At 44.1% G+C, this 13075-nt stretch overlaps 1 protein-coding gene across 1 annotated transcript in view; it reads right to left on the bottom strand.

The window, feature by feature from the left end:
• Positions 1-9833, bottom strand: part of CHMP2B (charged multivesicular body protein 2B) — a 42731-nt gene extending 32898 nt beyond the window's left edge. Inside the window, exon 1 of the mRNA XM_061627963.1 lies at positions 9700-9833. Coding sequence (XP_061483947.1) covers positions 9700-9733 — 34 coding nt within the window. The 5' untranslated portion in view covers positions 9734-9833. The remainder of the gene's footprint in view (positions 1-9699) is intronic.
• Positions 9834-13075: the final 3242 nt, after the last annotated feature.

Here is a 13075-nt window from a genome sequence, read left to right as displayed (position 1 = left end):
CTCTTCAATGCCTCCAGTGTCGGAAAACCCACTACCTCTCTAGGTAATTGGTTCCATTGTCATATGGCTCTGTTAGGACGTTTTTCCTGATGTCCAGTCGAAATCTGGCTTCCTGCAACTTGAGCCCATTATTCCGTGTCCTGCACTCTGGGACAATCAAGAAGAGATCCCAGCCCTCCTCTATGTGACAACCTTTCATGTACTTGAAGAGTGCTATCATATCTCCCCTCAGTCTTCTCTTCTCCAGGCTAAACATGCTCAGTTCTTTCAGTCTCTCCTCATAGGGCTTTGTTTCCAGTCCCCTGATCATCTTTGTTGCCCTCCTCTGAACCCTTTCTAGTTTGTCTGCATCCTTCTTGAAGTGCGGAGACCAGAACTGGACGCAGTATTCAAGATGAGGCCTAACCAGTGCTGAATAGAGGGGAACTAGTACTTCACGCGATTTGGAAACTATACTTCTGTTAATGCAGCCTAATATAGCATTTGCCTTTTTGGCAGCCACATCACACTGTTGGCTCATATTCAGCTTGTGATCAACAACAATTCCAAGATCCTTCTCACATGTCATACTGCTGAGCCAAATATCCCCCAACTTACAACTTTGCATTTGGTTTCTTTTTCCTAAGTGTAGAACTTTGCATTTATCCCTGTTGAATTTCATTCTGTTGTTTTCAGTTTAATGCTCCAGCCTATCAAGGTTTCTTTGAATTTTCTTTCTGTCTTCCACAGTATTAGCTATGCCCCCCAATTTTGTATCATCTGCAAATTTGATAAGCATGCTTTTTACCTCCTCATCCAAATCGTTAATAAAAATGTTAAAGAGCACTGGGCCCAGGACCGAGCCCTGTGGTACCCCACTCGTTACTTCCGCCCAGTTTGAGAAGGAACCACAGTCTACAAGGGAGGTTACCCAATCAAAAAATGAGATGAGATTAGTTTGGCAGGATTTATGCTTCATAAATCCATGTTGGCTCCCAGTAATCACTGCATTGTTTTCAAGGTGCTTACAGATTGACTGCTTTATAATCTGCTCCAGAATTTTCCCAGTGATTGATGTTAGGCTGACTGGTCTGTAGTTCCCCGGTTCCTCCTTCTTGCCCTTTTTGAAGATAGGGACAACATTAGCTCTCCTCCAGTCATCTGGAACTTCACCAGTCCTCCATGATTTCGCAAAGATAATAGACAACAGTTCTGAGAGTTCTTCAGCCAGTTCCTTCAATACTCTAGGATGCAGTTTATAGGGCCTTGGAGATTTGAACTCGTTCAAAGTGATTAGGTATTCCTTGACCATTTCTCTATCAATCTCAAGCTCCAATCCTGCCCCTTCTACTTCATGTTTCCCGGGAGGGTCATAGACCCTTTTTGGGGGGGAAGACTGAGCCAAAGTAGGAATTGAGCACTTCTGCTTTTTCTTTTTCATCTGTTATTTTGCCATCCTCATTGAGTAGCTGTGCCACCACTTCTTTTCTCTGTCTTTTACTATGGACATACCTGAAGAAAGCTTTTTTGTTGCTTTTACCATCCCTCGCTAACCTCAGCTCATTCTCAGCTTTAGCCTTCCTGACACCATCCCAGCAATTCTGTGATACCTGCCTGTACTCTTTCTTTGTGGCCTCGCCTTCTTTCCACTTCCTGTATGTGTCCTTTTTTGTTTTCAGGTCATCTCTAAGCTTTTTGTGAAGCCACATTGGCTTCTTCTGTTGTTTCCCCCCTTTTTTCCTTGTTGGAATTGCTTGCCATTGCACTTTTAGAATTTCCTTTTTTAGAAACTCCCACCCACCTTGGACTCTTTTTCTCCTTAGGGTCGCTTGCCATGGAACCTTACTTACAAATGTTCTGAGTTTATTAAAATCAGCTTTCCTGAAGTCCAGGGTACGTGTATAATAAATAATAATAATAATAAATTTTATTTTTTAGTCGCCTATCTGTCTGAGTTAACGGACACTCTAGGCGACTTACAATAACCAGGATAAAATACAATATACAATCAAAAAAGTACAAAATTAATCTAAACATCAATTAATACATTATAAAAGCTCATCCACCCCGAGGATTCTGTAGGCCTGCCTGAATAGCCAGGTTTTTAAGGCTCGGCGAAAACCCATCAGGGAGGAGGCATGTCGGAGATCGAAAGGGAGAGAGTTCCAGAGAGTGGGGGCCACAACCGAGAATGCCCTCTCTCTGGTCCGCACCAGCCTAGCTGTTCTGGCTGGTGGGACCAAGAGAAGGTCCTGTGTGGCTGATCTTGTTAGGCGGCATAATTGGTGATGCTGGAGGCGTTCCTTCAGATAAACTGGGCCGGAACCGTATAGGGTCTTAAAGGTCAAGACCAACACTTCAAACTGGGCCCGGTAGACAACTGGTAACCAGAGCAGATCTCTTAGCACCGGGGTAACATGCTCCCGGCGGCGACAATGTGTAATCAAACGTGCCGCCGCATTCTGTACCAGCCGCAATCTCCGGGCTACTCTCAGCTTTTGCTTCTGTTAAAATCAAGAATTCAAGTATGTTGTGGTCACTTTCCCCCAGAGTTCCCGTAACTGCCACTTCATCCACCAAATCATCTCTATCGGTTAGAATCAAGTCCAGGATAGCTGATCCTCTGGTTGCTTCCTCCACTTTCTGTAGGAGGAAGTTATCTCCAACACAAGTCAGAAATTTCTTGGAGGGGCTGTGTTTGGCAGAATTTGTCTCCCAACAGATATCAAGATACCGTATATTCTGGCGTATGAGACGACTTTTTAACCCAGGAAAATCTTCTCAGAAGTCGAGGGTCATCTTATACGCCGGGTGTCGTCTTATAGGGCGGGTGCTGAAACTTCCAAGCTGGACTGGAGAATCTGCGGTCACCGCATATGGTGGGGGGAGCTCAAAAACGGCCGCGGCCGCATCCCCACCATATGCGGCGACCGTATGAAAGCAGCAAGGGCGGCGCTGTACAAGTACGGTAGAAGAAAATCCACTCACCAGGATTCGTGGAAAGAAGTGACAACGCGGTCCTGATGACTCCTGAGGACTGCAGTGAAGCGGCGCAGGCACGCATGTGCGAGATCTGAGAGGCAGAGAAGGAGGTAATAGGATACAAGGGCGGGCCAGACGGGTGAAAGAGGCGTGTTTGCGCTATTGCTCTGATAGTCTTGGAGACAGGGAGGGCTGGGCAGGCAGGGAGAGCTGACCAATCCAAGCAGGCTTTGTATACAACAACCAGCCAATCGCCGGTAAGGTACATCGCTTGCCGTGATTGGCTGGTTGTTGTATACTGGGTACCACATACAGTACAGCACCAGTATCTGTACCTGTTCATACAGTATAGCACCAGTACATACAGTGCAGTATACAAATGTCCAACAGTCAAAACCCCATCATGGCTCTACCAGCAAGAAGAAAGAAATATGAAGCCAGTTTCAAACTTAAAGTTGTAAACTTTGCCATGGAACATAATAACTGCACTGCTGCAAGACAATATGGAGTAACAGAAAAGATGGTTCGGGACTGGAAAGCAAATGAAAAAGCATTAAAGAGTATGCCAAGGGGTAAGTGTGCATTAAGAAGAGGCACCCCACATTGGCCAGAACTCGAAAAACATGTAGCAGACATGGTGAATGAGCATCGCCAAAACGGTTATGTAGTGACACGAAATAAAATACGTTTGTTTGCACTTCAGTGGGCCAAATCTAACCCAGATCACAGCAACAGATTTAAGGCCACTGTATCCTGGTGTACTAGATTCATGGAAAGGCATAATATGGTACTGAGGCAAAAGACGAAAATTGCCCAAAAATTACCTGCAGATCTTGATAGCAAAGTAAATAGTTTCCATCGGTTCGTAATACAACAGCGCACTAAACATGGCTATGCGTTAAGTAGTATTGGAAATATGGATGAAACTCCAATGAATTTTGATACAGTTGGAAATAAAACTGTCCATCAAAAAAGTGAAAAAACAATTTTAATTAAAACAACAGGACATGAGAAGTCCAGTTTTACAGTGGTACTAGGATGCACAGCTGATGGCACCAAACTGAGACCAATGATTATTTTTAAAAGAAAAACAATGCCGAAACTCAAGTTCCCTGTTGGTTGTTTTGTACATGTGAATGAAAAAGGCTGGATGGATGAAGAAGGGGTAAAGCTATGGTTTGATAATGTATGGAGCAGGCGACCAGGTGGACTTATTCAAAAACGTAGTCTACTGGTGTGGGATATGTTCAGGGCTCATTTAACTCCCAGCACCAAGCAAAGGCTTGCAAGACTAAACACAGATGCGGCAGTTATTCCTGCAGGATTGACATCGTTGCTACAGCCACTGGATGTGTGCCTAAACAAGCCATTTAAAGATCGCATTCCAGAACAATGGAATGAATGGATGGTTAGCGGCGAAAAGTCATTCACAAAAGGAGGAAACATGCGTGCTCCACAGTTGGATGTTTTGTGCAAGTTTGTCATAAAAGCCTGGAATGATATTGATGCAGAAACAGTAATCAAGTCTTTCAAGAAGTGTGGCATATCAAATTCATTAGATGGTATGGAGGACGACTACTTGTGTCAAGATGAAGAGGAAGCCGAAGCTGAGACCACACCATCTGATACGGAATTCGATCCATACGATGACTGCCTTACAAATGTATCACAAGATGTCATTGATGTACTTATGATATCAGATGACGAACAGGAGGATTTTGAAGGCTTTTAAAGGGAAACTGTCACGCCAGCAAAACCTGTAAAAATACCGTAGCCTGCAGTTATGATGGGCGTTGCTAACTCGCCAGGGACTTGCCCGGCACTTGCTCTCTCTCTATTGTTTGTTATCTTCCTCCTATCATCATCAGTTCCAGTTTGGTTGTCAGCTTAGAAAACAAACAGCATGGCAGCTCCCATGGGTTTATTGTCTTATCCTTCCTTTCAGCTTTAGAGTGAATTAGGAAACGTTTAATCCACTTGCACTGTTTTATGTTTACATGTTTGATGACAAACAGCCTTATGTTTATAAGTGACAGTTTTCCTGCTAAGTACCTGCATATCATAAGCAGGGGTAGTCTTATACGGCGAGTATATCCCAAACTCTATATTTTAACTGGAAAAGTTGGGGGTCGTCTTATACGCCCAGTCGTCTTATACGCCAGAATATACGGTAATTGAAATCCCCCATTACTACTACATCATGTCTCCTCGAAACATTGGCAATTTGCTTTTCAAAAGTTACATTCTCATCTTCTCCTTGATTGGGTGGTCGGTAGTCTTACCTCTGAGTATACATGCATGGAAATGGAAATGGACTGCTTTCAAGTCGATCCCAACTTATGGCTACCCTATGAATAGGGTTTTCATGGTAAGCAGTATTCAGAGGGGGTTTACCATTGCCTCCCTCTGAGGCTAGTCCTCTCCAGCTGGCTAGGGCCTGCTCAGCTTGCCACAGCTGCACAAGCCAGCCCCTTCCTTGTCCACAACTGCCAGCTGGGGGGCAACTGGGCTCCTTGGGACTATGCAGCTTGCCCACAGCTGCACAGGTGGCAGGGCACGTAACCCCTGAGCCACTCACGGTGGGGGTGATCTTTAGCTGGCCCTTTACACTCAGGAGACACGAGCAGGGATTTGAACTCACAGACCCTGGACTCCCAGCCAGGCTTTCCTCCCCACTGTGCTAGATCAGCCACTTACTAGGATTCTTTCTTAGATACACTGGGCAGAAGAAAAAAACCACAGCTCACCACAAACAATATTTAAAACAGAGGTGCCTAACCTGTGGCCCTCCAAATGTTGCTGAACTACAAGTTCCATCATTCATGCCTATGCTGGCTGTGGCTGATGGAAGGTGGAGTTCAACAACATCTGGAGGGCACCGTGTTGGCTCCCAGCTTAAACCCTTTCATGGCTGAGCTACAAGATTAGCACCTTAATGATGTCACTACTTATTGTAAACATAACAGCTATTCTTAGTGTGCATGTTTTTGAAACTGCAAGTTCTTTTCACAAAATAAAGCTGAAACAACCCATGCTGAACACAACAATCCAGTTCTGCTCTCATGCATACTTTAACATGCATTAGGAACAACTCTAGACACAACAAAACTATAGCAGTGGTGGGGAATCTCCGGCCTCCAGGCCAATCACAGTCCCCCACCCGCTGTCATCACTAGCGAGGACCGACATTTGAAGACACACTCCCATCTGCCTTTCAGCTGATGGGCAGATTGCAGCACGCCTTCAATCCCCCCCCATGCTTCTCCTTTAGACAGCAGAGGGCTGAAGCAGAAGTGCAGAGAGGGGTGTTTGAAGGTGTGCTTCCATCTGTCCTCCAGCTAATGGGCCAATCCCTTCAGCACTTCTTCATACAGAGGGGGACCTTTGAAGGCATGCTCCCATCCTGGGCAGATTGGAGCAGACCTTCAGGTTTGCTTTGAAGTCTCAGAAATCGGGGCTTCAAAGGGAAGCATCAGCTGACACCACTATGACATTACATCATAGGTGACTGACAGACAGGCAGTCCCACCCACCAGTCAACTTTGGACTGAGGGGATGAGGAGATGAAGATCTGGCCCTCACCCAAAGAGGTTCCCTACCCCTGCTCTATAGCTCAGTGAAATACCTTCCCCAATTAAAACCTCCAGCTATAGATTTCTATTATTTTATTTATTATTAATTTATGAATTGTCTTTTACATGCGTGTCAAGGTGATTTACAAACATATCATAAAATCAGCTACAAATAATTTGATACTAATACAAAATGAACATCTAAGGCAGAGACATTTTCATATAGTAGCTAGAAAATGTTGCTGAAACAAAAATGTTTCTGTACAATGGAAAGTACAGATAGTGAGCTCCTGTGATAACTTGACAGGAATGCTGTTCAACACAACAGGGGCTGCCACACTGAAAAAACTGTTGTGTTACTGTGAAGTAAACTTTCAACTATGGAACTTGGCCACTACTCCAGTTCCAGTTTTACACAAAGTGAGGAATACTGCAACAAGGAGCAAAGCCTTTACCTCAATTGCCCTGAAACTACGGAATGAACTCTTCCCTGCAAACCACAGTTCCCTCTCGCATTGGCCTTCCAGATGTGGAGCAAAACACCTCTTCTATTTGGCCTTCAGTTCAGTTTCATTTGTTTTATCAATAGTGTTTTTCTGCTTTTAATGGTTGTGAGGTTTGTTTCATTTATTACTGCATACCACAGCAAACACAGATAACTATTTTATTTTAATTAATAAATTTTAACTTACTTAATAAATGTGGGGCAGCCATACTACCTTATAAATTCATATAAAAGTGAGTGACGGGGGGCATTATACCATGTTTGCAACAATAGATTATCTAATGAATGCATGGTAGAAAACCATATTATTTTGTAACCTAAGAACATAATAGCCAGGACCCTGTTCTCCCAGTGGCCAACCAGTTGCCATTGGGAAACTCACAAGCAGAACCCGAGTGCAAAGAGCAGTCTCCCATCCTGCAATTTCCTGCAACTATTTGGATGACACTGCCTTCATCCTTGGATGCAGAGGATAGCCATCAAGGCTAGTAGCCACCGATAGCTTTCTCCTCCATGAACCTCGCTGTCTATTCACCCTACAGCAGTCCTGCTTGACAAGAGGCTACACAAAGGTGGTAACTCCTTCAAATTTATGTCAGTGGAAAGGTGAGAAAGCCAGCTATGCTATAAAATCCTGTACTCAAACTCTTTACCATGCAAGGTATGGAAAATACTCAGTTCATCTAAGTGTAGTGCACTTAGTGAGTAGCAATATAGTAAGGCAGCAGCGATGTTTTTTTACATCACTGTCATCCTCAGTGCCTTGAGCAACCTATGGCTGTGATAGTTCTAAGAGCTGGGAGCATTTGATCTCATCTGCTCAGAGATGTAGCAGCAGGAGGAACCTGATGGGCTCAGGATAGGACTCTGAGGAACATTCCCCCTTCTTCCACAGCCATCACTATCTGTCAGGTGACCTATAAACCATATCACCATTACCTGGTATTTCAGATTTGTCATCATGAGGCCAATATGATCTGACTACAGGTCTGATTTTATTATTGTAAAACACTGTGAGAACCATTATGGTTAAAAAGCACTTTACATATAACATAAATAAAAATGTCATTTTCTTGATAATCCATTTCAGAAAATGAGGGTCACATATTAACTTATGAGTATACTACAGCCAACTGTAATACTCAAGAGAGGTAGGGGATAAGTAATAGTCCTTGACACATACAGAAAATTCACCTACAAGCAACAATCACACAAACAGTACCATTGTTACAATAACTCAGTTTAAAGCTAGAAGATGCAACTGCATGTTAAAACAGCCACAAAATTTGCTCTTTATTTTATTTCTTAAATTTCTATCCTGCCCTTCCTCCCAGAAGGAGCCCAGGGCAGCATTTACTTTCAAATAAGTAAATTACTGCAATGCAATTCAGTGCATTCCTTTGAAGGGTCTTGCTCTAAACTAAGGAAAACAGCCCTGTATTGAAGGCATACAGATGCCTTCAATTTATACTGCTTTAGAAATCTCTAGTAGGTGAAAGACTAGTGTACACACACACCCAGCACACATAATTCCTATGAAACACTGCAGGGACCCAATTGAGAATCAACAGATATTGCAGCACTGCTAATAAAAGACATCACTTTGAAGAGAATACTGAGCTTTTGTTACATCTGAGAATCAGCTCTGGGCACCATGGCAGCTCCAGAAGAGAAAGAATGCTCTTATTTTAATAAAACAATGCATCTTGTTTTTTTCAAAACTGTTGAAATTCATAGATATACATAGACACAAGTATTATATATCTGTATATATTCTCTATCAATTTCCCAAAACCGCTGAAAAAGCAATCTTTAAGAATCTTACCATACTTTAAAAGCAATAGCTAAAAGCATTCTTTGCAACAGCCCTTATCCAGTTGAGCAGTGCAATCCTATGCACGCTTACTGGGAAGTAAGTCTCACTGTCTTCAATCAGGCTTACTCCCAGGTCAGTGTGCATGTGATCAGACACACAATTCGTCAATAAATTGGTTATGGATTACATAAAGTGTTTGTGCGCGCTATATATTGCACGTAACGCTTCCACACAGGATTGTAAGATGAGTCATGCATACTCTCTCACACACACACTTAATGGCATAAACAACTACCACAGCTACCTAACGCCCACAAATAGAACCCAACCCTACATTCAGAGCTGAGTTGACGGCTGACACTCCACTAAAAAAGAGTGAAAAGAGTAAAGGATTCATCCCAGGAAGCACCACGATAACTACGGCTACCTATAACAGGGTGCGGGAGGGCGAATATTTCTTTGGGGGAAGACTCTCCTAGGGGCAAACTGACTCGAAGTAACTAGACTGAGAACCTCTATACACTCGACACCAGCTCAACTCAAAAGCATGTCGACGTGAACGGGATGGTAAGCAGACAAGCACAGGGACTCCTCGAAGCACTGGGAAATACTGGTACCCCTTGAAGTACGGCCTCTCTCACAAACCGCATGACAGAGCCGTGGGGGCGACCCTGGGGCGGAGTGGGGTCTGGGAAAAACTGCTGCCCTTCTGCTAGTAGACGAAAGCGATTCGGTAGGTGCCGACAGGGGGCTAATAGGGGACAATATCTCCCCCCTCCCATAGTGGAAAAAGGGGTTTTCCCTCAGCAGCGGCCACCAAAGAGAAAGATTCACCCACCACTTACCGTCCACCGTTTTCTTCTTGAAGAGAGAGGCCATGGCGGCGGCACGTAGCGAGGCGAGAGAGTCGCGCCACCGGGCTTCTTCCTGCTTCTCAGGTCACCAGGAAGCTGCAGCAGCTCCCAGAGAGAGAGAGAGAGAGAGAGAGAGAGAGAAACCCGCCTCCCGCGTTCGGGAAAGGCTGAGGCGGCAGCAAAAGCCGGCCCCGCTGCGAGGGGCGGAGCTGGCCTAGGTCAGAGGAGGCCCTCCTTCAGTGCTTTAGCCTGACATCATCGCCGTCCCGCAGCGGGCTTCGCCCTCTGTCGGGTGTCCCGCCCCGAGCCCAGCGCTTGCAGTTGCTGTCCGCTGGCATGCCGAGAACAGGGGTTTGCTCACGTGACGTTGCGCGCGTGGAACGCTGACGCAGGCAAGCTCTTTTACCCGCCGAGGCTGCCGTGACCGTGACACAGCGTGATTTCGGTGGGACTTCCAGAGCTGCGGTCGTGTTCCGTGGGTGGGAGCGCTATCCTCTTTCCCCGCCCACAGCGGTGTTTTGTAGTAATCTCTCTCCACACACGCACACACGAAAAAAAAAAACACAACACCCTGTTTAATAATAATGCTACAGTCGAGGTTTCAGCCCAAAGAGGTCGAAGAACTGCACATAAACACTAGCGAGAATAATCCCACCATCAGCTGAGTGGTTTTTGAAGAAGTATTTTGGGGAAATGTAGCAAATGAGAGTTGTTCTGTTTAAATCTAAGCATTTTAGAGAACAGTGAGAGGATCATAATCATATTTCGAAACAGATATTTCTTAGGGTTTCCCCCCCAAATCGTCTGAAAAATACCTCCAGGTGTAAATCCCGATTGGATGAATCTTGAACTGTCTGAGGCGGCCACGTAAGACTTCTTAATGCCCAAGTACCCTGGCCTGGATACATCTGTAAGAGGCTGTTAAACGCTGTCCCTCTGAATCACAAATGCAAGGCACAGTACAGTGAATGCACCATACAGCGCAGTAGTTTTTGTCCCTCTTAACATCTGTGTACAGCATGTGAAAATCTACATCTTGTGTGTGGAAGGCACGGACGAAATCGATGAAGATTCCACAGGGGTGCAGCCTAGGGCTTGCTTGACTGGAAAAAAGCAATCCAGGGATACCCAACTGAGCCTGCAGGCTGGATATGGCTCCCAAACCCAATCCCTTAATTATCTTTCTTTTCTCTTCTTTTTTAATAGCTCTTATTTTAGTGTTTAGAGTCTTTGACCAGAACCTGGGAGAACAGAGTTTAGCTATGAAACATACTGTTGAGAAATTTAAAGTGGCGAAGAACGCCTACTGCTCACCTCAAAGCACCCAGGCAGAAGTGCGAGCTAAGATAGAATCCTAATTATTCATTTGGCTAAAAGTCACCCAGATATCAAGTAAGACACAGACAACTTCTTGACCAAAAAGGGCTTTCACACTCACACGGGCACAACAGCCTGGCAAGGATGAGAGCAGCTCTTTATTGTTCAGCATGACAATATATAGCATTCTGAAACGTACTATCAATAAACAAAATGTAACTAAAACAGGAGAAAAGTAACAGGCCTAAGCTACATATCACTTGCTACATATCAAAGTCAGGAAGTTTCTCTTTGAAAATCAGAACCTATGTCCATCTCATCCTGAGATAAGGGATGGTATGTTGGGGTGAAGTAACACTTTGGGGCATCATAAACAAAAGACACATATACAAAGAGATACATATGGCCCTGAGAACTATCTTCTAGGAATATTCTATTACACACTCCTGAGAGGATATTGACACATTGGGGGAGACTGTAGTCATTTATTACAAAGGATAACAACATGACATGAAGGGAGTTGCGAATACACAAAGTACAGGAAAATAAAACAGTCAAGGACAGTTGAATGATTATCTCGTCCGGAACACGGTTGCAGCCTGGCAGGCACCAACACTCGCGCGTTCCCACAGTGAAGAAATGAAACCTAAAGAATACTTTCCTGTCAGTTGTGCCCATGGTGCTTTGCAACTTTGGTTCTATTGTGCTACTGAGATTTTACATCAGACTTAACTGAGGCCTACCCTGATTTATCCTAACAATACTGACTGACCTTGGCCAGTCACTGTCTCCCAACCTACCCTTGGTTGCTGCGAGAATAAGAATGGAGAGGATGAGCTCCTTGGAGGAAAAGTGGGATATAAATTTAATGATAATGATAATAATAGTAAGAAGTATTTTTTAATAAAATACAGCATTTCACATTTGAATTTTGCATATGCAAATGGTGAGGGGGTTTGAGAATGTTGAAGAAGCTGAGAGCAATGCTATCAGGGGTCTAGTCCAAGAGGCTAGACTCCTAGCAGGGGCACCCAAGGCAGAATGGTCAAAGCTGAGACACCAGACTAACATGCATCCAAACTCAGAGGAAGGCAATGGTAAACCACCTCTGAATACCTCTTACCACGAAAACCCTATGAACACAGTATCCAAAGTACAACACAAGATAGTGCTGGAAGATGAGACCCCCAGGTCAGAAGGCACTCACCAAACTACTGGGGAAGAACAAAGGACAATATGAGTAGCACTGTGACTAATGGCGCAGCTGGGTCCAAGCCGAAAGGAAGCCCAGAGGCTGATGCGCACAGATGCAAAAGGCGAAAGGAATGGGAGAAGCATGAACCAGGGAAAGTTAGAAATTGTCAAGCAAGAAATGGGACATATCAACATTACAATGCTTGGCGTGAGTGACTTAAAATGGATGGGAATGGGACATTTTGGGCAACTACAAAATATTTTATGCAGGAAATGAGAAATTAAGAAGAAATGGGGTTGCTTTAATAGTGAGAAGTGATGTAGCAAAAACAAGAGCTATAATGCAAGGTTTGAGTGAGTGACATCAATGAGATTTAATGGGAAACTCATTAACATAATCATCATCCAAGTCTACGTTCCAACAGCAAATGAAGAAGAGGAATTGGAGAGATTTTACGCAGAAGTACAGGAAGAAATTGACCACATACCAAAACAAGATATGCTGATAATGATGGGGGACTGGAATGCAAAAGTAGGGAACAGAGAAGAACTAGGAATTGTGGGGAAATGGGGCTTAGGAGACAGAAATGAAGCAGGAGAAAGGCTTATTGAATACTATGAAGCCAATAATTTGTTTCTCGCAAATACATTTTTTTTGAGCAACCAAAAATATGACTGTACACGTGGACATCACGAAATGGTCAATATAGGAATCAAATTGATTATATAATTGGTAGCAGAAGATGGAGAAGTTCCATACTTTCTGTGAAAACAAGACCAGGAGCAGACTGTGGTACAGATCATGAACTGGTCATATCAAAAATCAGAGTAAAGAAGAACAAAGCAATCGTAATGC

The sequence above is a fragment of the Rhineura floridana genome, chromosome 5 (genome assembly GCF_030035675.1).
Source record: "Rhineura floridana isolate rRhiFlo1 chromosome 5, rRhiFlo1.hap2, whole genome shotgun sequence".
In the NCBI taxonomy this organism is placed as follows: domain Eukaryota; kingdom Metazoa; phylum Chordata; class Lepidosauria; order Squamata; family Rhineuridae; genus Rhineura; species Rhineura floridana.
This window is presented reverse-complemented; position numbering and strand designations above follow the sequence as displayed.